This window comes from Polistes canadensis, unplaced genomic scaffold, assembly GCF_001313835.1.
Source record: "Polistes canadensis isolate GaletaPanama2010 unplaced genomic scaffold, ASM131383v1 scaffold_38, whole genome shotgun sequence".
NCBI classification, from domain to species: domain Eukaryota; kingdom Metazoa; phylum Arthropoda; class Insecta; order Hymenoptera; family Vespidae; genus Polistes; species Polistes canadensis.
In genome coordinates this window covers 150624-175032 of record NW_014569585.1, presented here as the reverse complement: position 1 = coordinate 175032, position 24409 = coordinate 150624, and the positions used below count along the sequence as shown (strand labels likewise).

The 24409-nt window shown below is 30.9% G+C and overlaps 2 protein-coding genes across 4 annotated transcripts in view; both read right to left on the bottom strand.

Moving 5' to 3' along the window:
- The window catches only part of LOC106784624 (serine-rich adhesin for platelets), a 90532-nt gene extending 73774 nt beyond the window's left edge, over window positions 1-16758 (bottom strand). For both annotated transcript variants that reach the window (XM_014744374.1, XM_014744375.1), the window contains exon 1: window positions 16617-16758. The gene's annotated coding sequence lies outside the window, so the exon portion shown is untranslated. The remainder of the gene's footprint in view (window positions 1-16616) is intronic.
- Window positions 16759-19773: 3015 nt separating this feature from the next.
- LOC106784694 (DNA-directed RNA polymerase II 16 kDa polypeptide-like) lies at window positions 19774-23398 on the bottom strand. 2 transcript variants are annotated; one of them, XM_014744508.1, is made up of 4 exons: window positions 23221-23398; window positions 21649-23057; window positions 21041-21221; window positions 20712-20904 (listed from the first exon to the last, which is right to left on the bottom strand). In XM_014744508.1, the coding sequence occupies exons 1-2, from the start codon at window positions 23282-23284 to the stop codon at window positions 21673-21675; spliced, it is 1449 nt and encodes a 482-aa protein (XP_014599994.1). In that variant the 5' UTR covers window positions 23285-23398; the 3' UTR covers window positions 20712-20904; window positions 21041-21221; window positions 21649-21672. The 2 variants fall into 2 exon arrangements, with proteins under 2 accessions (XP_014599995.1, XP_014599994.1); XM_014744509.1 differs by lacking the exon at window positions 21649-23057 and having other exon boundaries at window positions 19774-20904; window positions 23221-23395.
- Window positions 23399-24409: the final 1011 nt, after the last annotated feature.

Here is a 24409-nt window from a genome sequence, read left to right as displayed (position 1 = left end):
GATGTTCTTTCAGTAGAAAACATTTTTATAATAAGTAAGAAAGAATTATGTTAGCTTATGTCGTAAAGAGATCTTTTAGGTATTTCATGTGTAATTCTTCTGAGTATATTTTCAAAATATAGCTTCCTTATTGGATCACTTGGGTAATTTCTTAGTCTGATTATTTATTTATTACATAGATTGAATATTACCTCTTCTATTGATTTAATCTTAAGATCTTTTCGGATTTGTTCGTTACGTATATAACAGGAAACGTTAACTATGGTTCTCTGGATAATGAATTATAGTGCTTTAAGATTGGTTTTTTGTATCTTTTAAACATTACTTATCGCTTCGAAGAGTGTTGACCAGTGTATGACGATATAAAGATATATTTAATTATCATGAACCGTATGAAATGAATGAAACCAATCCCGTTGAAATAAAATTTATCAAGGAGTTAATGAAGAAGTCTGAAAGGAACTTTATGAAATTAAAGTTCCATTTTTATATAGAAAAAATAAATTATATATTATTGACATTAGATATATTTATAATTGCGTCGTAAAAATAATCTTTCATATATCCGATAATATAATTCGAGGAAAACGGATAAACTGGATTTGAGAAGATTTGCATATTACGTATTAACTTTTTTTCTTTATTTTCACTAAATTTTTAAGATAATTTTTCTTCTGAATAAACAAATATTGCAAAGTATTTTTTCTTTTTTTTTATTACTCTGTAATATAAGAATTAATTTAAATTAAAAAGAAAACATGTCAATAAGATTCTGAAGGTTTTGCATATTCCATTATCTTTGGTTTATCGGATTTGGTTAATCAATAATTTCGAAGGATAAATTTCGAAAATTTAGATAAACGTTAGGAAGATAACCGTAGAAAATCGTGTTATGGGTTTCAAAGATATGGTACACCATATTTACTGACGCACCGTAATAAAGTATCGGTAAAGGTACTGCTCGTAAATTTTCTCGCGTGCATTTATAACGTTTCCGTCGTCTTTAACTTCACGTATATGCGTATGCGCGCGTGCGTATGTGTGTATGTGTGCAATTTTAAAAAACGCAAATCGTTTATATCTATTTTACGAGCAAACGATATTTAAGAAAGAATAAGAGAGGATTTCGTGTTCCTTTTCTTCTAAAGAGTTGAGTTTAACGTTTGCACTAATTCTTTATGGAAATTAGTTTCTTATGAGTTTTCGTGACATTTTAGTGAAATTACATGGCTTTACCTTTTCCAGTTTATTTTCCATTTCTCTTTGTCTCAACATTTACACGTCTTTAACACGCTCCTTTCATTTTATTACTTAACTGTCTTTAGTTTACCTCGTCGTTTTGTACCGGACGTGATACGTGAAACTCCAAATGTGCATCCCAATTCCTCAGAACAATTACTACTGCCAACTTATTATTAATTACACAATATAACAAGAAAGAACTTTGTGTCGTTTCTACGATTTCTCAATAAGAAGATCCAGTTTTCTAAACGATTAACAAAAAATAAAACTAGAATCAAACAAATAAAATAATTATTTAAAGTTTACAAGTTTTATAAAAATAATTATTGATAGAAATAAAAAAGAAAAAAAAAGAAAAAAGAGTATGAGGGAAAGATAGAAAACTGAGAATTGTCTGACAATGAGACTTAAAGTTAATCGAACGAAGACATTACCGAGAAATAATCCACTTTTTGTTAATAAGAAAAAGAAAATTGATTTGTTAATCGAAATGTTTGGAATGTAAGATGTTAATGTAAAAGAAAACATAGAGAAATTATTTCGGTATAATATTGACGTTGAAAAATAACATAATTGATTGATTGATTCGTGTATTACTAAACTGTGCATTTACTTGTTTGGTTGATAAAAGAAAATGCAAGTTACTTTATTTCTATCTTTTTCTTATTCATTCTACAAGGATAACATTCTGTAGTCATGTTTGGTCATAATTAAAGACTCCTTGCAACTCACCGGTTTGTTTTGCAAGTAGTTCGTCTTATAGCAAAAAATAAAGAGTTACTTATGTTGGTTGTATTCCACTGAAAATTAACTTTTCTCGAGACTTGTGGTGGATTTCCGAAAAGAAAAACTAAAATCACTGATCAAAGGTCCTAACAAAAGTAAAATTATTTCATTTCAAATTTGTACATACATCTTTAATATTTTAATACCGAATAAAATTACAATTTAATATATGAAATATTATTGTAGTTTTTCACAAAAGAAAGGAGGACGAGTGGAGGGTCTTAAAAATGGTAAATCCGTCACTGTTCGAGACGTGCTATGTTACCGGTAAATAACATAACTGGAATTTCCTCTTTCACGCCGATTGGAATAAGAAATGATTTCGTAGAAATATTACAATGTTACAAAACGATAATATAATAATAATTTTTGAATGATTTTAAACATTTATTCGCGTATTTTAAAAACAAGTTTTTCTATTGCCAATTAGAATATTTAAAATAAAACAAGTTAAAATACGACGATTCTTAAGATGTTGCATATTTCTGTGATTGTTTCGTTTATTTACAAAAATTCCAGAAAAATTACAAATACTAATTAATACTTGTAATGGATGATTTGAAGACAAACCTTTCCTATTTCGAATTAGACATTTTTGTCGATAATTAAACGATCCATGCATTATTTTCATTTTCGTTTTTTTGTTTTTCTTTAAATATTTCATACAAATAAAGATCGAATTTCAACGTAGAGTTAATTCATTTTAAAAATCTAAAAAAACACTTTAGAAATAATTTATAAGAACACATTAAATAAATATATAATCCATTATCAAATCGTTTCTTCTAAAGAATTCCATGAGATGTTTCATACAAACTGAAGTTAATCAAAAATAGAAAAAATATGAAGGAATGAAGAAAAGACAGAGTGACAGATACAAAAAGAAAAAAGATAATTGTTAGAGAAAAGGTAGAAGAATGACACGTGATGTTGAACGAGAACACGAATGGTATGAACAGAATGTTTAGAGAAAATGCGCATACTTCGAGTTGGTTCAATTCAAACGAAGGATTGATTTGAATGAAGAAGAAAAAACATAAACAATGAAATGCTAACGGAGATATTGTTATCATACGTATAGGTAGGAAAAAAAAAGAAAAAAGTATTATACGAGAATAAAAAATAACGTAATTGAGTTAGAGCCGAAAAGTATTATCGATAATTTAGGAAAATTCATACATAAATTTTATTTATGTCTCATTTTCTTTAATGTCAAAATTGATACCAACTTTTCGAATAATCAAACGTAAAAATTATAAATTACTCGTTTGAAAGGTTATTGCAAAAATTCTGGAGAAAAAAATTATTAATTAAAAATATCAATCATTGCGAAAGTTTTTCGGACAAGCCAATAGGTGTATGATCATTAAAGAAATTAGAGAGTGTATTTCTATGGTGGTATCCGAGGAGTATGGTGTATATATTAATTATGATACACTGGGTGCGTGCAGCATCAGGAAAAAAAAAACTCGCGCGAGAGAAAGGGGCGTTTTATCTGGCTGAAAGTGAGGCTTATTGACCTGCCGTTTTAGCCGTCGGCCACACAAATGCGCCTTGTGGCCTTCTAAAGGCGCGCTCATGACCCTAACTAACTTTATACTCATTTCTATTCATCTGTATAAATATTAAACGATCATTTAAACCCTTTTTATTGCAATTTATTTCCAACCAATTATTATCCAAGACATAAAATTTTATTTTTTATTTATCCGAATATTATTTATACCCCCCCCTCTCATCAACAAACGGGAATGACTAATAAAATAGCAACAATGGAAAATAATATTTCTAAAAAGATAATACTGGTTATTTGAATTAAAAAGATTAACAACCTTAGACCTATATTCAAATTTATTGGATTCCCCGATTAATTCGTGCCAGTTTTTTAAATTTAGATTTGAAAAATATTGTGCGTATGTGTGTATATGTGTGATTGTACTTTTTAAACTGATTGTCATGAATTGTTATAGATTTCAGCTGACAAAAGATTGAATTTCGGAAGAATAGAACACATAAAGTGCATTCTCTTTATAATGATTATCTATAATAGAACCCCCATATTATGAACATGTCGCAATATTCGTAGTACAGAACAAGCTTCACTAACAATGCCTGTAAGCTCATGGTTGTAACAAAGTGATCACGTCGTTGGATAAGTTTGATACTATAGGCCGAATAATACCTTAACAATCGTGGCCTTGATGTAACATGTAAATCAATCTCATCGAGCTAATAATCAATTATCAAACACTTAAATTAACATTTATAATATTATTATCTTTTGCATAGTAATAACAAAATGAGATGCATGAATTTATTATGTAACTTAAAGTAAAATATTCTGTTTGTGAAATTATTTAAAATAAAACATAGACGCATAAAATGGGAAAGCCATGCGCCATATTCGCAGAGGTGATTTTAAGCTTAAGCACAAAAGATACGAGCCTAGGGGTGTAATTTAAGGAGTACATCGTAAAAAAAAAAATGTAATAGTATTAAAGAAATAGTATACAGAAAATCGAAAAATAGATGGTACGAACGTTATTAAAATTTGTGTGTTAGGAGTTTTAATATGATATTTACGATTTTGAAGAGCAATATTATTTTTGGGAAAAATTTAATTTACAAGAAAAAATAACTATCAATTTAAAAATCAAATTGTGGTAGCCGTTATATTTGAATAAATATTTAATAGAAAATTAAATTTGATAAACAATATTGCCTAGAGGTGTAATTTTTCTAGTTGATCCTGAGAGAATATTGTTAAAATTTACAAAGGAAATTCTTTTAGAAGGAAAAATAAAGTAAATGAGCATTCGATCGGAAGAGAATTCGAAAGAGGTAATGGTCTGAGCATTGGAAGGTAGTAACACCAGAACAACATAAAGGCACAACAAAAGATCGATTCTTATTGAACCAATATCAGTTCTGTCCTAAGGCACCAGGGGAACTCCCATTGCTTTGCAACAACTGTTTATCTCTGGTGTGGTAAAACCAGTTGCGTTTCTCGATATTCTTATCTTTTTCAATGCATATAACCTTTTTATTAAGATTAGGTATAACATTTTCGCTTACGTTTAGAAGAAAAGCAAAATCTGAGAGAAAACGATAGGGACTGATGCGAGTTTCCTAAGTAATTGATTTTATTTTATTGTTATTCCATTCTCAATCGAATTATCGATAAAACGATACAGAAAACTAAAAATGAAAAAAGAAAATAGATAAAAGAGAAAGAAGAGTCAGAGAAGGATTTATAAGCACTTATCAATTCAAGTAGCTCGTGATACTCTTGGACACATTTATACGACTTATCGCATTATTCGCAATCAGTAACCGCACACTAATAGAAAAACAATACTATTTGACATAGAAAAATACATTATAAAGAGGAAAATCTAAGTTCTTATTTGAGTGGTTTAGTTCACAGATATCGTTGATACACCTAGTGTACATTTGTTATCACTGCTATTAAACAATTTACACGATTCAGTAGTTAAATATATATTTATTTGTTCAATTATAAATCGCAATAGGTGGACATTTCTTAATGTAATCTCAACATATCTACACGTGTAATTTAGATTTAGTTAATACTATTTTCATACGTTTAAAACATCGTTCGCGATAAGAAAAAAAAGGAACGATGTAGGAATTGACATTTCCGCAAGGATATCTTCTCGTTATTTTAAAGATAAACGATTATGGTAGTGGACAGTTGACACTTGTAGATAAAAATAGATTATAAACACACGAAGTTATAAACCCGCTTCATATATTCTACACGTGGGTGTTCATTTGATTTCTGACAAGGTCTTGCGATTATCGGACGCGTAGTTTGGTTAGAATCGTCCTTCGGACGGTGTCCTTCGATTGGATAATTAAATTCTTCCTTGAATTTGAAATTAATGTGCATTAATTATTAGATTGATTGATTAACATATTTCGAATATAATTGCAAATATCTATTTAGTACATTCATAATATTCTGTTTGATTGATTTAATAAAAATCAGGGCATTAGGGGGATAGGGGGAGGAAGGGATCGATTGAGAAGTGGTTGAAGGAACGCGTGTTCTCCTCGAATTATTGTCTAAGGGCACGTTCTTTCAAAGAAGTACTGATCGCGTGGGCAAAATCAATCGGGAGACAATAAAAACGATGCCTTCACCAGACGCTTCTGGAATCCAGCCAGACTTTTAATTATTCTTCTCTTTCTTTAACCCTCCGAAGTACCGATCTTTAATCTTTCCCTTTTATTGTTAGAAAGGGACAACAATTAACAAGGATTACTCATTAACGATTTCTATTAATTTTATTGGTTATTGGCATTAAAAATATTAAAATTTATGACATATGCAAACGATATTCGTGTTAAATCACAATTGTATCAATTATCGTTTCAACATATTACCAATTTTTCCATTCACGGTTAATTAAGATCGTTGAAATGTACGATATAATTTTACAATTATCAATGCAAATTGTTTGCGATGCCAGACTAACATAAATTGCAACGAGTATCGTAAAATTAGCATAAACTAATATGATTAGATTTTCTTTTTCTTTCAATTTGTATTACGATAATAACTTCTAAACGAAATTTTATTTTTCTTACGATGCAAGATGTTTCTAAAATACCGTACCACCACACGTGCGCGTCGTCGCTTTTCGTATCATGAAACCTGTATGCAATTTTCATTTTTGTTTTCACATTACCGATCTTGTTTTCATACCGTTCTTTACTATCCAAATGGAATAGAAAAAAAAAACAGAACACGAATTTGTTCTTTCATCAATCAACGCACCCCAACGTATATATTTTCCTTCTTTTTTTATTTTTTTTTTATAGTATCCTTTAAAATAAACCTGTGACATATCGAAGCGATAGAATTTTTACGATCCAATGGAAAGAGAAGAAAAAAAATAAGAAACAAACAAAAAGGAAGTTTATATTCAAATGTTGAGACATAAATTTCATACTTATCCACAAATCTTAAACGTTAGGACGTTAATAACTTAAATTGATCCTTTCCCTCGGACACTTTCCTTTAAAGTTTAACGCTCGAAGCTACGAGCTACGTTCAATAAATTGAACAACTGTTCGGATAAAATGAAGTCCGAATGGACTATCTCGTTTATTTATTAGTTATCAACGTTCAAGTACGTTCCTCTCGATGTTATATCAGAACCCGTTGTGCACCGAATTCCGGTAGACGCTTGTACGTTCTTGCTATATTCGCTCCCCCTCCCCATCACCCTCCCCACACCCTTCTCTCTTCCCCCCTTCCCACTATCACACATATTCTCTTTCTCTCTCTTCTGCTACCGTTCACCGTATGAACCTTCTTTTTCCTATAAAGCGAGACAGAGAATTGAGAAACCGATAAGCAGCCAGCCTGTGGCTCCTTTGCAGTTTGCACGAGAAACGAATACACACACAAACACACATACACGCGCTTGCACGCGTATTAAATATGCATATATATATATATATATGTTTAAGTATATCTCTCTCTAATTACGACAACACTTCCTTTCAATGGGATATCATATTCTATTGATAACCCTGACAAGACACGTTGTTAGCCAAGCATTATTATAGAAACGTTTCACAAACATATTTGTAAATAAAATAAGAAGAATTTTTATGTGTTATCGGAATTATAATTTAATAAATTATTTAAGAGAATAGATTATATAGATTTATACAAAATATTATGAAAAAGAATATTAATTAGATAGGAAATAAGAAGAAGAGATACGTGCATCATTTGTACGTTCTCATTATAATATATAAAAAATAGAAAAAAAAGAAGGGAAACAATTATTTGTTAAAAATATAAAGAGAAAGAAAATGTTTTTCTTTTTTCATACCATTAAAAAGACCATGTATTATTTATTATAACTGGAAACTGAATTTTCCTTTCCTTTCCTTTCCTTTCCTTTCCTTTCCTTTCCTTTCCTTTCCTTTCCTTTCGTTTACAATTAATTGAAAGATCTTTTTCCTTTTATCTCGTTAAGAAGAAAAAAGAAAAAAAAGAAAAAGAGAGAAGAATTTAGAATTTAGTTTTAACAAAATTACAAAGAAAAACACAAAGTATATATAGGAATGAATATTAATAGAATATTTTTACGCTTATTTTCATCTACGGCGTAATATTACATCTTCTACTCCGATCGAAATGATGCTCCTTAATTCCTAACGCGTCGTGGTAAGTGATTCGGATAATCGTCATTTGAGAGATACTTGGTATACAATTTGGTTGTTCGAAGTAATGCTCTCGGAGGAAGATCGCTGTCAAAAATCACTATAATTTATAGCGAAATTGCCTCAGGAGTCTGGAGTAAAAATTTGATTCATAGGGTAGGAGAGAATTCAAACGCGCCTCTCTTTCTCTTTCTCTCTCTCTTTCTCACTATCTCTCTCTTCTCCTTTCTTTCTCTCTTTTTCTACTTGTTCCAAGTCACGAGGGTTTTACGAGAAAACTTACTTACTTTATACTTCAACGATTTCTTACACCCAGAAAGACACTAGGACTTTTCTTACTTTCCACCGGGGAAATAAAAATCAGACGTTCACTAGAATCGATAAGAAAGAGAGTGAGAGAGAGAGAGAGAGAGAGAGAGAGAGAGAAAGAGAGAGAATTGTTGAGATTTTTGCAATGAAATTGTTTTAGAAAACAGAGCTTCATTTGTTCGTGTGACAATAATTACAAAACTATTGAATTATTCGGAAAATAATTTCGTTATATTTATCATTTAGCGATACTTATTGTTAATCTAAACCTTCAAGATAATTTTTAAGTTCTAGCAAACATACGCTTCAGACGTTATTTTAAATTTTGTTGTATTCCAATCTGTCAAGTAGTATCTTTTTGACATCACGTTATTTGTCTTAATCTGACAGGCTTTAAATTTACATTTCTAAACAGTAACATCACGATTACGGTGCATCGTTTAAATTGTAAATAACATAAGAAATATATTTTGTAAGCTCCCTTTATTTAAATCTGACAATCGTTTGACTTATGTAAAATAAATGTATAGACATTAGAAAATATTGTTTTTTATTATAAAAAAAAAATCAAGGAAGTATGTAATTTATATTCGTATTAAAAAAATATAAAAAAATCATATTTTTTTCCTATAAATTTGCCACACACCAACAACAACATTAATATACCAAAAATTACTATAGCAAAGATTCAATTATTAAAAATGATACACAGTGCAACGATGAACGAATTATTATGAAATCTATGTGAAAAATCATTTGAACAAATCAAAGATACAAGTAAAAAATAATATCAAACAATAAATACGTAAAAATAAATGTATAAAAGAAAAATAAGTTGGAATCTAAAGGATGGTAGTTGAAAGATGGTGGTTTAACGAGCAAAAACGATGAGTACTACTCGGCCAGGTAATTTTAACCGTCGTTCCAGCTAGTTTAACCACCGTATAGCAATTACAGATCGAGCGTTATTATCATCGGGGCCCACCTGCGGGGTCAACGACACATATCGCGGTTACATCTGCATCGTCTTTACATTTTCTACGTTCGAGAGTAGTTCGAACTATTTTCTAAAGAAAAAAAAAAAGATGAATTCTAAACCAGAAAAGAAGAAAATTTTCCCTTCGATCTAACAAAGTAAACGTTATCTCTTACTTTTCCGTTCGATTTTTCCTACTGGTTTATTTCCAATCATCAGACACGTATATACATACACATAAACTGAAACATGTAATCGTGTATAGCATCGAGCACGAGCGTGATTCTACTAATTGCCGGTGCAATTAGCATAATATTCTAACACACTCGTAAATAAAACTTAAATGTCGATCGATATCTTCACTTTTTCTTACCTCATATCTTACAATTAAGAGTAAAATTTCTAATCGTACGAATATTATAATTGCAATCTTTATTGGCGCGTTAATTTTACCCGATAACCGATAAATAGAATTTGTATTACTAGTGTTTATAAACCGGTATCTAAAAAATAGTCCTTTTTTTTTGTTTAGTTTCTTTAATCATCTCTCTCTCTCTCTTTCTCTCGATCGGACTAATGTAAATATTCAATATTTAATACTTTATTTCTTTAACGTTTTATCTTTGTACATATTTTAATATTAACTATTTTAATTGATTACCAATGTGTACAATATTCGATATACAATTAGTTTTTCGTATCAACCAATCGAATCACAGTAGGATCAAGATTTTAATTTAACCAAGTACGGTATCATTTTTTTTATTAGCTTTATTTAATTAAACTGTTATCCTCTCGATAATGCATGGCGCGTGTCTCTACTATATAACACGAATCGTTACTTTATTACTTTAATTAACGCGTTAGTAATGTACGCGCTTATTCTTCTTCTTCTTCTTCTTCTTTTTCTTCTTCTTTTTCATTGTGGTGACTTTAAACAAAATTGATCAATTAAATCCTACTTGAATTATACGGAAACAAAAATTCTTTTTATTTTAACCTGGACATCTAATTAATAAGGATTTAACAACGTATCGCAAAGTCGCATGAAATAAAATTTAAAAAAATAAACGTTTCTCAAACAGAGTCATGAAATTTGGCCTTGAAAAGATTCATTAGTTTGTGCATTATCAGTTGAATTTCTTATGACGTCTAATCAAAACAGATGGTCGTTCAATACTGTTAAACACTTCGTGGTGAGATGAAGATAATAGATACATGTATCTCGAGTTAGTTGATTCGGTCACACTCTTACATTAGTAATAAATTCATGCAAATGGTGGTAACGCTCGGATAATCGTTCTACGTACTTGAACGTAACCAACGGCGTCAACGGTTCTGAATAAATATATGGGTACGCCCGTGTGGTGTAGAGTTTAGTTGGATTCAAAAATCGACGCTTATTATAACTTAGTATGTTAGATAGATATAATAAAATAGTATAGCAAAGGGGCATTAAGTTGCGGTCTAACGATAACGATCGTTAGATATCCGCAATTAAATGTCTACGCTGTTTCATCTTAAACCCTCGTAATTTACATGTTTTAAATGTTAATTCGGTTTAAAATCGGAAACGTTTTAAGTATATACGATTGGATATCGATTAAATTTGAGGTGTATTCGATTTGAGATCGGTAAAATTTTAAACGAGTTCGGTTTGAAATCGTTTATCGAATCTATTCGAAAGTTTTATTGCATCTACGAATAAATAATGTATTTCTTAGTATGTTAGTATGATCGTATTATTTTCCTTAAACGCGGAAACTATCACATAGTTTTAGGGAACAAATGTTAAGAGTCACAATAGAATTGAAGATGATAAACAAAACAGAACGTAAGTTAGAATGAGTAAAGGATTTCTAAAGCGAATGCATTTATTTTCGGAATAATCTGCATATGGATGGAAAAACAAATAGACGTGATCCTAAATTATATTACGACTTCTCTTTAAACGATGAAATACGTTCGGATGTATGACTCGACACCTGGGTTTTGAGAAACTTGCATCGGATTTTGCTTGTTACCAATTCCGTGTTACCGATTGTTCTACTTTTGATCTAATATCAATGTTGAAACATGTTCTCTACTTGTTTGTTGTTAGATAAATATAAGATTTTTCTGATACTGAATGATGTATGCTGCAATATACCGATTTTGTTCAATTTCTGTGTAATACAAAATGCATTACAACATACAAATCGTTCACAGTTTAATATCACCGCGTATGATACTAAATACATTATATTTCTTACATCGATGCAAATATTTTCCGACATTAAATTACATGCATAGCAATGTACCGATTTATGTCAGTAGTCATACGATACCAAACAAATGTTTTTCTTGTATCAATGCAAACTCTTTTTTCTAATACCGATTTACATACATTCTTACATCATGAAACTTATAAATCCGCGTACAAATATCGCAACATATTTGAACTTGCGTTATTTTAAAAATCGTAAAGTCTTCACGAGCGTTGATAAACATGAGACGATCAACAATATCATGATAAAACGTGCCAAGTAAATAAGTAATATTTTCTCCTATTCTATCCTGCGCGTACAATCATAGTCAATTTTCTTTCAAGTTCATCGGATGAACATTGAGTATCGAACGATGTCTAATTTTGTATCACGTTTTATTGCATACTAGCTGTAGCTTCAGAGTCCCGGCTTATATCATTCGATAGATGTTGACCGATAAGGCTGACATATTTCATCGTTCACGAGATTAGAAACGTATCGATACGTATCGAAACGTATCATACGATATTTGCCAGTTTCAAAAGAAATTTGTCTTTAGCTAGGATTTTCTACTTTTCTTCTATAATATCGATCATTCTATTTAGATCGTACGATATTTGAGTAAACGTAACTCGTTAATTAATATCATAAAATGTCCCACGTATTCAAACACACACCAACATATATACATAAATATATTTGGGTATATAATGGCTCAAAGTTCTCTAGAAATTCAAATAATACCAAAGTATTGTCAATATTTGTACGCGATACAAAATGGATTATGTCGTTTCTCTCTCTTTCTCTTTTACTAATGCCCATTAAAATTCGACTTTGACTTGCTGATGTTTTAAAATAAATACTACCTACATTACTCTCTCCTCTTCTCCTCTTTCTCCCTCTTTTATACCTTTTTACTTGCATCATTAATTTTTCCGTATCTGTAAATGATATTCAATCGTCAAATACAAATATTACATTTATTTGTACGTGAGTCGTGATTTATGCGATGGAAAAAAAAACAAAAAAAAAGAAAAATCATATAATTTTTATTACCTTAGAAACAGTTTTGAAAATTTGAAGAACATGATTTTTTAAGACGCGATTCAAGTTTTAGTCGATAAACTATAAGTAAAGTTTGTATTTTTGTTTACGTACTTAGTCAGAATTTCAAAGTCGTATGAGTTAAAAATAGTAAAGAACGATTAGGAGTATTTATGAGTTATCTAAAAACGATATTCTAAAATCTTATCACATAAAGTTGACAATTGTAAAACATGACCTCTTAAGACAGAATTCAATTTTGTCGTTGCTTAACAACATGTAAACTCTATAGTTTTATTTTTTTGTAGCATCAAGTAAGAATTTCAAGATCATATGAGTGGGAAAAATCAAAAAAACGTCTAGGAGCAAATAAATAGGCACTTTGAGATCCTCTCAACGGTCATGTTCCTTCTCTCTTTGCTATCACTTTTTTATTCTTTTTCTCTCTCTCTCTCTTTCTCTCTCTCTCTCATACGCATCATCAAACGCTCTTCTTTCCGTTTCTTCGGACTCGATATACATATCTACGGGTCGTTGATATCGTTAGCCTCATGTTTTCTCGGATAACATGAGTATGTACTTTACTTATATACTATGCTTATATACCATAATACATAAATAATTTTTTGTCCTATTATTTCTTAGAAAATCAATAATCCCTTATCCATTCAAGGCCAATCCTACATACGCGAACAATTTTATTTTTAATACAATAATTAATCATTTCTTTCTTTATTATGATGATTTTTGAATCATTAATAATTATTAATAAATATTATCAATAATATAATATTTTTTAATCTATCGATCGTTATTAAAGTTAAAGTTACGGAATAATATTTGAAAATTAAAATAAATGATATCCAATGATATTGTCCGGTGTTTCAAGTTACATTGACAAATTTGTTCATAGCAAATGGCAAACGAGCTTTCAACTTTTCTCTGTTTCTAACGCATATTCAACCGGTTGCAAGTTATTTTTGTTTATCTAGGATAAAAAAACACGAAGCGTACCAACGAATCTATGAATTTTCGGAAAGAGAAAAGACGAAAAAAAGCTTTTTGTTTTTCACAGAATTTTTCACCGAAAAAAGTGCACCACCCTTTATCCTTTCTGTTTTTATATTTTTTCACGTAAACTTTAACAACGCGTTAGAGAGAAAAAAGTATTAAAAAAAACGAGAGAGAAAGATAGAAAAGAGGAATAAAAAACGAAAAATCGTAGAAATAATTTTTGCCCTCGAACGGCTTCAACAACGTCACAAGTTAATTTAAACATTCATAGAATAATAATAATAATAGTATTAACATGTGAATGGAAGCTGCAACAAGCTAAATGCAAAATCATCATAGGTTTCAATGGAAACTCGAGATCACTATCCATAAAGAATACAAGAAGGATAGAAAAATTCTTCTAGTAGATTCAAAAAAGAAATCTTTCGTACGTTAACCTATTCAAAGTTCAACAGTTAACGACGTATGAATGCTTTTTTCAACTGATATATATATATATCGTAGATAAATTTATGATGAATAAATAAATACAAAAATTTACTATTATTCATTAAAGTCTCCAGTATTGCTAGCGCTATATTGAACGTTTATTTTATTCCAAATAATTTTGACAATTTCATTAATAAATACTTTATTTATTTATATTTTATTTCTATTACTTAAATCGTCAATATACAAATTGTAAAAATATTCTTATCTGTTATTAAAATACGAACAAAATTTAGTCCGAAATCATTTTTGTATGCAACAAACCAGCGACGGATTTATTTGAAATGGTCATTTTCATTAGAACACCATGTATATATAAAAAATTAATATCAACTACTCGAATAAAGTAAACTTTTTGACGTCAAAATTTCTTATCTTTGGTATATCTTATTTGAGATCAAAGTTCTGCCCGCGTAATGAAAGTGTGATCGAAGTAACTCATCATGAATTATCTCTCTCTCTCTCTCTCTCTCTCTCTCTCTCTCTCTCTCTCTTTCTCTCTCTCTCTCTCTTTCTCTCTCTGTATCTGTTCGAACAAGAAACTCGAGCTTTCCATAACACGTAGAACAAAGTATGCCTTGCAACGTGAACGCATCGCGATCTAATACCAGCAACGTAATATATTACGATAGAGATAATGCGATGCCGCAAATACGATACCACTGGGATGCCATTTGGTGTTTTCTTTTCGTTATGTTTCTTTACATTACCGATGACGAACGATCTCCTTTTCACAATAATCATTTGCTTGAATTTACTTGTTAGTTTTTATCTATTTCTTTGGGGAAACAAGTTCATTCGTATTTTCTCTCCATATGACTTTTAAGATCGCATAACTCTCGTAATACTAATCGGATCTGCCGATACTTGCGTATATTTTAAAGCTGACATCACAGAATTGTTTAAAAAGAAAAACGGGTTGCATTGTTTGTTTCTACGATCAAAAGTTATTTCGGGAAAGTAATGAAAAGAGATTCAATAAATTTGGAAATTTGATAACAATAAAAAAAAAGGAAAGAATACGACTCAAGTTACTAAAAAATATTAATGATATTTATAAACACGATGCAGTATCGGTACGAGTCGTATAAAGTTGATTCGAGAGTATTCAATCTGGAAATTTGAATGGCAATGTTGTACCTCGGTCTGGTCGACCAATATCGGGAAAAATCGATTACATTTGTGGACAAAAATTCAACAAAATCGGTACTGTAACAATCATGATATCGGTAAAAAAAAACTAAATATCGTCCATAAAACAATTTGAAAGCATTTCAAGAGAATGTTCGATAGAACATATGAACAAACAACGGTTTAACTGTTGCATTCAAATACGAAGAAACTTTGTCACCGAACAAATATTAAACCGCGTCTGTTTGCATTTGTCATTCATAAGAGTTTATACAAAAAAAAAAGAACAATTTATAGCGTTTTTAATTAAGTATATAAATGAGGAAGAAAATACGGGTGTACCGATAATGACAAGTCTATGCATCTGTGTTTCACGTTATCAGAACATTTGACACAAATCTATAATGTTTCAATGAATTCTATTTCTATGTCAACGACCGTTGTTTTACTATCATCAAGGGAATATCGCAGTGGTTATCTTGTTTATGAAAAAATTTAATCAAATCTAAACAGACGTGCAAAAATATTGGATTATTGAGTAAACGTTAGAAATGTAGTACGAAAATTGAATAGTTTACTCGAACCATGCAAATAATGACTAAATTAGCATAATTAATTAACAGACGAGCTAATAATATAGTTAAACTAATTTACAATCTTTCTTATAATTTATAAAGATGCACGAAATCAGTTAAATTATGCTGTTTATAAAATATTCATGAAGTAAAAAAATAATTGTACGTTCAACTATAATAAAATTATTGACAACGCAAATGAATAATTAACGTAGATTTTAGGTTCGTTTATTTGAACGTAGGGGGAAACCAAATTGCAATAATAAATAATCATAATTTTTCTATGACTACCTAAAAGAGATATGTAATGAAAAAATCAAAGCAAAAGATGCACTTGGGGAGTCTGTTAAAAATCACCGATGCGAATTTGCGGGAAGCGTCGCGTCGCGGCCGAAGTAAACGACCTCCTCTCCTCTCCTCTCTCTTTCTCGTAAAAGAGTCTGTAAGAAAAAAAGATAGAGAGAAAGAGAGAGAAAGAGAGAGAAAAAGAAGATAGGGAACTCTCTTTCTCACACACACACTCTCTCTCTTTCTCTCTCATCTCGACCTTCGGCCATTTCATTCGGTATCACGAAGACATTGCTGACGGAGACTCACCGATTTCTCTCGTGGGAAAAGCTCCGATCGTCGATCCTCTTTCCTCCTTTCTAGTCACGAGCGATAACCTCCTCCTCCTGCCCCACCTCCACCACCTTCTTCTTCACCTCCTCCACCTTCTTTTTCTTCTTCTTCCTCTTCTTCTTCTTCTTCTTCTTCTTCTTCTTCTTCTTCTTCTTCTTCTTCTTCTTCTTCTTCTTCTTCTTCTTCTTCTTCTTCTTCCTCTACTTGTTCTTCTTTTCCTCTTCTTTTCTCTAACTTCTTTTTGATTTCACATAAAAATCCTCTCTAGCGAAGAAAAAAGTGGATGGCGTTTACAACTCGACTCACGATCGACAGAAAGGAAAGAAAGAAAGAAAGAAAGATAAAGGAAGAAAGGGAAAGAGGAAGCAAGAAAGAAAATCTCTTCGGCACGCGGTACTCTTTCAAGAGGATGTTGTATCCTCTTGATGATCCCTTAGAATCTTCTTCTTCTTCTTCTTCTTCTTCTTCTTCTCCTTTTTCGACGTTTCTACGTCAAAGATAAGTTATAAAAGGATAGAAAAGGAGAGAGATAAAAACGAGAAGATAGGGTAGGAAGAAGGTAATAGGAAGGGATAAAAAAAAAAGGAAAAAGAAAATTATCCGTTCCTCTTGTTTTTTTGTTTTTGTTTTTTTTTTTCGAAATATAAAAGACGCGTCCAATTTCGAATCTGTCTCTTTTTTCCCCACTAAAATGAATGACACGTTTTCCGTGTCATAAAATTCTAAATAAAATATATTTTCGACAGATAAAGGGAGGAAAAAGAAAAAGAATAAGATAGATAGAGAGAGAGAAAGAGAGAGAAATAAGGAATAAAAAGAATAAATATCGAAACGTTTCGTCGCGTTCACCGCGACCGATGAGAATAAAAAAAAAAAAAAGAGATGAGAAGATGCGTGCGCAAACGAATGTAAGCTAGCTAAGGCAAGAGCGAAACGCGGAACAGCGACACACGTCTTTTGCGCTCCTTTGCAATACACTGAATATATTTTGAGCTGTGTGTGCGCCTCTATCCGCGGAGAGACTCACTCGTTGCCTGACGCTTTGCGCGCGCTCATTTAGCCCCCTCACTCGGCTTTGAATTCGGTAAACATCGGGATACTTCGGTTTATGACAACTAACCAATCGCTCAGCTTCCCGGCCGGCTTACTTCGGATTCATTCGGTGAAATTCGGTTTGACGACTAGTGCAGCGCCCGCGCAAACCCCGCTCAATCGTAGCTCGACCAGCAGCAGTGCATTTTAGCGCATGTTGCGCATCTGCGCAACACTTTTACTACTTTTACCCATCTCACAACCTTCCGGAATCATCCTACACTTTTCATACAACTCTCACTAACCCTTCTACACTTTTCCTATTCCTAACGAACCTATTTTCTCGGGCTTTTTTCCTTCATTCTTTTTCTTTTTTTTTATTTTTACTACCTTTGATTTCCTGTTTTCTTTTCTTTTTTTTTTTTTGTGTTTCTTTAGACGTCGACGATTATTTTTTAAATTTTCAACCCCCGATTGAATTAACTACGAAATTTTTCTTATTATTTTCTCCTATCCATTTTTTGCGGCCTGTCGATGATAATCAAGAAAGTTATTGTTATCTTTTGTATCAAGCGAATAATCACGATGCGGGACAATAATTCCAAATTGTTTAGAAAACTCTTGCGAACGATACGCAAAGAATAAAGTTCTCAATTCTATTTTGTTTAATTTTTCATTCCTGAGAGAATGCAAGTATAAGTTTAATCCCAACAATAACTGAACCAAATTATTAGTCTAACCGATTATTGTATCGTTACATAATTTGAAAAAAGTATTGAAAGGTATATGTTAATGACGATTCCACAGTTATCACAATTTTCAATACTATCATCCATTTATCTATAAATGTATAACATTTACTTATACATATGCACATTGATATCGTCAGATATCGTCAGATATCGTCGACAGAAAGCGCCTCCACTAGAGAGAGCCATTGTGGAACGTACACTCTCGCACGTATACATTATGCAAATTGATTCCATCGATTGGCCGCTAAACCCTACCAGTCTAGATGCAAAACTTGTTGCGCTTTATGGCAATGTCCTCGACGTTTTTAGCATGAAAAACTTTTTCAATGCGATCAAATTGGCGATTTTCAAATAGAATTTTCCGACTTCTACCGTTACGAGAAATTGTTCATATTATCAGAAACATCGAAACATAACTTAACAAAATGTACAATTTGATGTAGTTATGTTCACGTAACAAGGAATATTTGGGCATTACTATGTTTTATTGTTTAATTATATAATTTAAATCATGAACAAAATAAAATATATTTTTAAATTGTGAATAATTTTGTTACTAATTGAATTTCATTTCCTGTTTCAGGTACCCAAAGATAAGACCCGAAATGTTTGTGTCTTGGAAGGTCCAGTACATTCGAATGGTCTCGTTTAGATAGTATTTCCCTCGAAATCGAGAGAGTTTTGTTATCTTAGCAGGAACCTTTTCAATTCCCGATAAAATCAATGGTAATTGCATCGAGTTTATAGTCGATTAACAATCAACATAATTATCTTAAAAGCTTTCCGTTTAAGAGCAATCCAGTTAAAGTATGGCGCATACGTATCGACGATAACGATGCTACTTTCTACGTCATCTAAAATTTTATCAAATTTTTTTTTTCAATATTCTATAGGACGATTATGCTTACGTAAAAAACATCTAATTAGGATCAAGTAACATTTGCATGCGTTAAAGTCTCTTTTATCAAATGTGACTGAACTAATGAGTTAGTAAAGATGGCGTAACTTAACGATTAAGTCAAAAGAAATGCTGCCGATCTCGCAGTTTCCATCTTTATCTTCCACTTCCTCCCAATTCCGTATCAAAAAATATTGTTCAATATGTATACTGCGTATAGATTTTTTCAAACGACATTTTACAAGAACGGACGGCTACAATTTATTATTTTAAAATTGTTGTTGCTTCTTATAAATTACTACGGATCGATCGTGCAATCTTATTTCAAAATTTAGTAAAGAAGGAAGGTATTTCTAATTTCTTTTTTTTTTTTTTTAACACAAATAGTGAAAAACGATTGAGAAGGAAAGTAAAGTAATTCGGTAAAAATGTAAAAAAGTAAGATGAAGTGTCTCAGAGCGTAGCACAGTGGTCAGAAGGTGCTCATTAAGGCATGATACGCGTTACAATGTTCTTTGGTAAGACATTCGATCCTTATTTAAACTAAGATGCTTCGAGTAGAAAAAGAAAGTATAAAGAACATTGTGACGGGATGTTGTTAGCGCGATTGCTCAAGAACTTCTTAGGATGATAATAAGAGGTTGCTCTCAAACGTGCAAAGTCAACCATATGCAATTACCTGACTACTAATATGCGGTTGTCGTTCCCTAAAATTATTAGTTGTCTTCTTTTGTGATGATACTTTGCTTCTATACTCTCGCAAATCGACGCAATTATGCTGGTTATTACAACAATGTTTTTAGCCTAAAAATTCTTACTTATGAATTTTATCATTTGTGTTTTATATTACAAATAATTTTCTTATGAGATTAATCAATTTCTTGATTGTTCATTGTCATAATTGTATATCTATACTCTAATTGTGTTCGTGTTTACTTCGATTAAGAATAAAATTAACACATTATTCTCGGCGTTAAATCAAAATTTGATATTTGAGCCGTTCAGAGAATAAAGCAATTAATTTCAGTTTTAGAATTCCTACAAATTCTCAAATCCTTGATTTATGATTAATTTTTAACATTCAAAATAAATTAAAATTAATAATTAGGCTTACAGTTAACAACATTAAGTGATAACAAAATTGTATAACAATGTTTCGATAAAAACGCCTCATTTCTTAATCATAAAACTTTATAAATTTATTTTCAACTAAATTCGAAATTTATTCATAATCGACGTCAATGTGTTAAAAATAAAAATCGAATGAACGCGTTATAATTCAATGAATATTTTATTACCAAAAGAATAGAATAAGACAATCTTAAAATAAATATGAGATATTCGAAAAGTATCAAATAATTACAGTACTGTGACCGATCGTAAAATATAAAACAATCGAAATGATGGTCAGTACTGCAAAGATCTCTTCGTTTGAATATCCTCGAGGATTGTTCGTAGTTCCTCGTCTTCAAGTCGTCCTTCAAGACTTGGAATTAAAGCTTTCGCTTCCTCCGGAGTTTCAGGGCACAAATTTGCCAAGGAAGCGAGCTCGAACTTATGAAGTTTCTTTTGCAATAACAAGCTGTACAACATAATTAATAAATACAAATATATGTATATTTAACAAATTCGATGAACACAAATATTTAGTAAACTCGTTACAAATTTTATTTTATGAAAGTAAGTCGAGAAAAAACAATATTTGAAAATTTTAATACCTTCTGACCGCTGCAATGGTTTCTTTATTTTTAAAGCGTCCAAATCGATTCGTATAAGTTAAACTCTTCATAAAAACTTCAGAAAATTCTTGTTCTTCTTCTGCTGATTCGTTTTGTGCTTTTCTATGTTCCAATAGCATGTATACTTCCGATATCAATAGCGTTTCCGCGTTCTCGAATTCTAAACAAACAAATTATTTTATTTCTGCAAATACTCATCCAAGTCGAAATTATATTTAACAATAATAATAATAATAATAATGATAATAATAATTTTTAAATAAATAATATAGATGGACAGAGGTGGGTCGATATCAAGCGCGTGCATTTTATTAATATTAAATATCATTTTGGTTTAATTGGTTAGAGCTGTGATTGACGAGTATACTCGTCATGCAAAAAAATTGATTAACATTTGTTGTAGTGACGTTATTAAAAAATGTGTACTTAAATTATTTGACAAAAATATACCAATAACACAAAATATCGCAATTTCTCCATGACTATAATACTCGTCAAGCACATCTAATTGATTAATTATAGAATTCCAATTTAACGTAACTGTGGAAAGAAATACAATAATAAACTTAACAGAAAGAGACACTTACGCAATTTAATTGAATATACTATTGTTAAATAGGTTTATTAATGTATCCTTCGTCTGCCAAAAAATCATAAATCTTTCGTGTTTTATTAACATCGATTTTAAGTAGAACGCGAGCCTGAGCCAAACGCAGGGAACCACATTTCTTATTTTCCGAAATTAAAATATGTTTGTAATCCAAGTAGCTCGTAGGTATAACTCTGGTAACCGAACACAATGATTTTTCTTCACTCGTAAGCCTTTCGTAACCAGGTAGGCCATTAATTACGAGAGGTGGTGCTGCTCTTCTCTGAGAGATATTATGCGTTATTGATAAATTCGAATTCGTAATACCATTTTCCGGTAATATTTTCTTCCAACTATATTCTGGATTATTCAAATATTGTTTTTTCTCTCTCTCATTTTCCTGACGCAGTTTCAATAATTTCTGATAGGTCGACACGCTATAAAAATATTGAATCCCATTGTTCCTTAAATCGATAAGTTTGTGAATGTGGTTTCTAAGTTCGCCACTGCGATGAAGACCTTCCATAAAATAATCGAAATCCATTCCCCTAGTAAGCTGCATAAAAATCAACAATCTTTCAGCGATCGAACGCGTTATCGTAAATTCGTATCTCTGCAACAAAGAAATCGTTCTCCTAATTGCAATCAACCCGTGATTTCGAATAATTTTCCTTCGTCTTTTACGTTCCCTCAATCTATTGTTATAGGCGTGAACTACGGCTACTTGTAAAGATTGTCCTAGCTTGTTAATTTTCTCATCGTCCGAATCAAATTCGTCATAGTTTAATTGAGAAACAACGTGTTCCGCGTGATTATCAAAATTTATTTCAAAGTCTGATCTCGCAGGATTATATCCAGCTAACATTCTACAATTAAGGGAATCCGAAGCAAATCTTGGGGGTTCTTCCAAATCGTGTAATTTAAATAAATAGGGTATCGGTTCGGATGCAAATAAACTTGCTTTGGTTTCTTTGATTTTCGGTAATCCAGGTAAACTTTGATTATCTATGTAATGTTCTAAATAATGTGCCTTACATTCTTCCATAGTTTTCCCTTGTATTCTTTTGGATACATCAATCCAATTACCAAATCCACATTCTTGTATTACACTGAGCAATTCCAATTCTTGTTTAGCAGTCCAACCGCTACCATTTATCAATTCAAATTCATTCTTAGTGATAACGTAATCGTGATCATTTTTATGATCACCTATTTCACAGCCCTTAGCAAAACAAGACGGACACAAATCCACGTTGGCACATACTGCACACCTCACGTAAGGCTCTTTTAGGTTACTTTTGCACGCGTAACACGTTGGATCTGAAGTAAGGGTTTCATCCTTCACGAGCGATACTTCTATAAGTTCTAAGTTGTGTCCATGACTTTCTTTTCTATTAGACGAGAAGTCTGAAAGAGTAAAATTTCAAACCTTACTTTAGATCAGTCATGTTCACGCGTACATACACCTCTTTCCATTATTTATTTTTACTTATTATAGAAGAAAAGAAACTAACCTTTAAGGTTAGGTTTACTTACTTTAATAATACTTATGTTAATAAATTATACATACCTTTGGGAAACTGCAAATCCGCTGCATCTTCTTCCGTCATATCGGTCAAATTTGGATTCGCCATAATTTCTTTAATTTTTATACTTTTATACTATTTTCAAACAAAAATACTGCTTCTCTCGATGCAACTGCTAGAAATAAAATGTTTATTGGCACTGGTTATATGTTGATAGCACTGTCATCGACTTCGAGGATAAAACAGATCTCTATACACGTTGAATTTATCGATAATGGCGCTGCGATCTGTTTCTGTCGGATTCTTGAAAATCATTAAAATAATAATAATAATATTTATTTATTTACAGAGTTTTTTTAAGTCTTATTTTTACAAAATTATTGGAAAAAAATTGTTAATTTAATTAAAATCTCGTCATAAAAATTTAAAGTCCCTAGCATTAGATTATAATTTTAAAAAAATTATAATTTAAATTTTATAATATAAATTATTTTGAATTATAATTACACTCGCGAAAATGAACAATTTTGTCTTCTCTATCATTTTTAATATTTATAAATATAATTTGTTATTAAATAAAACAATACACGTACTCTTTTCCTATTCTCGAACATGTCCCTGGAATAAAAAAAAAACCTTCGAGTAACAAATGTAATAAACATGACACAGTAAAACTTATACGAATGTGTAAATTCCTTGAAAACAAAGTATACGAGTAAATTACCTACTTATATATTAGGTATGTTAATTATTAGTTCGTTATCTCCACTGGGAATTATTCGTTATACTCGATAAAATTTCTGCTTCATTCGTAAACAAAGAATTGCGCTTGATTTTCTACGTTTTATTTGACGAAACTTTATTTTCATTTCACAATTATAATTTGGTAATCATGCAACTGTATATTTTCTTCTTTTATAAGGTAGGTATTGTTATTAATTTAAAAAAAATGCTTTATCAAAAATTACAATCAGCTATTATAAATTGTTTTAACATGAATTTGTCTTGTTCTCTCACGATAAATTTCACAAACACTCAAAAGAATCCTAGTAAAGTTTATTTCACGTTCAATGCATCGACGTAACCTATTAAGAAATAATTAACATTGACCTTCGATATTAACGAATATTCTAATACAGTAACTACAATTTAACGCAAATAGAATCGTATAAAAATAATCAAAGTGAATAAACAAAAACTCGTAAGAATAGCAGAAGTAAGGAAGTATGAGTA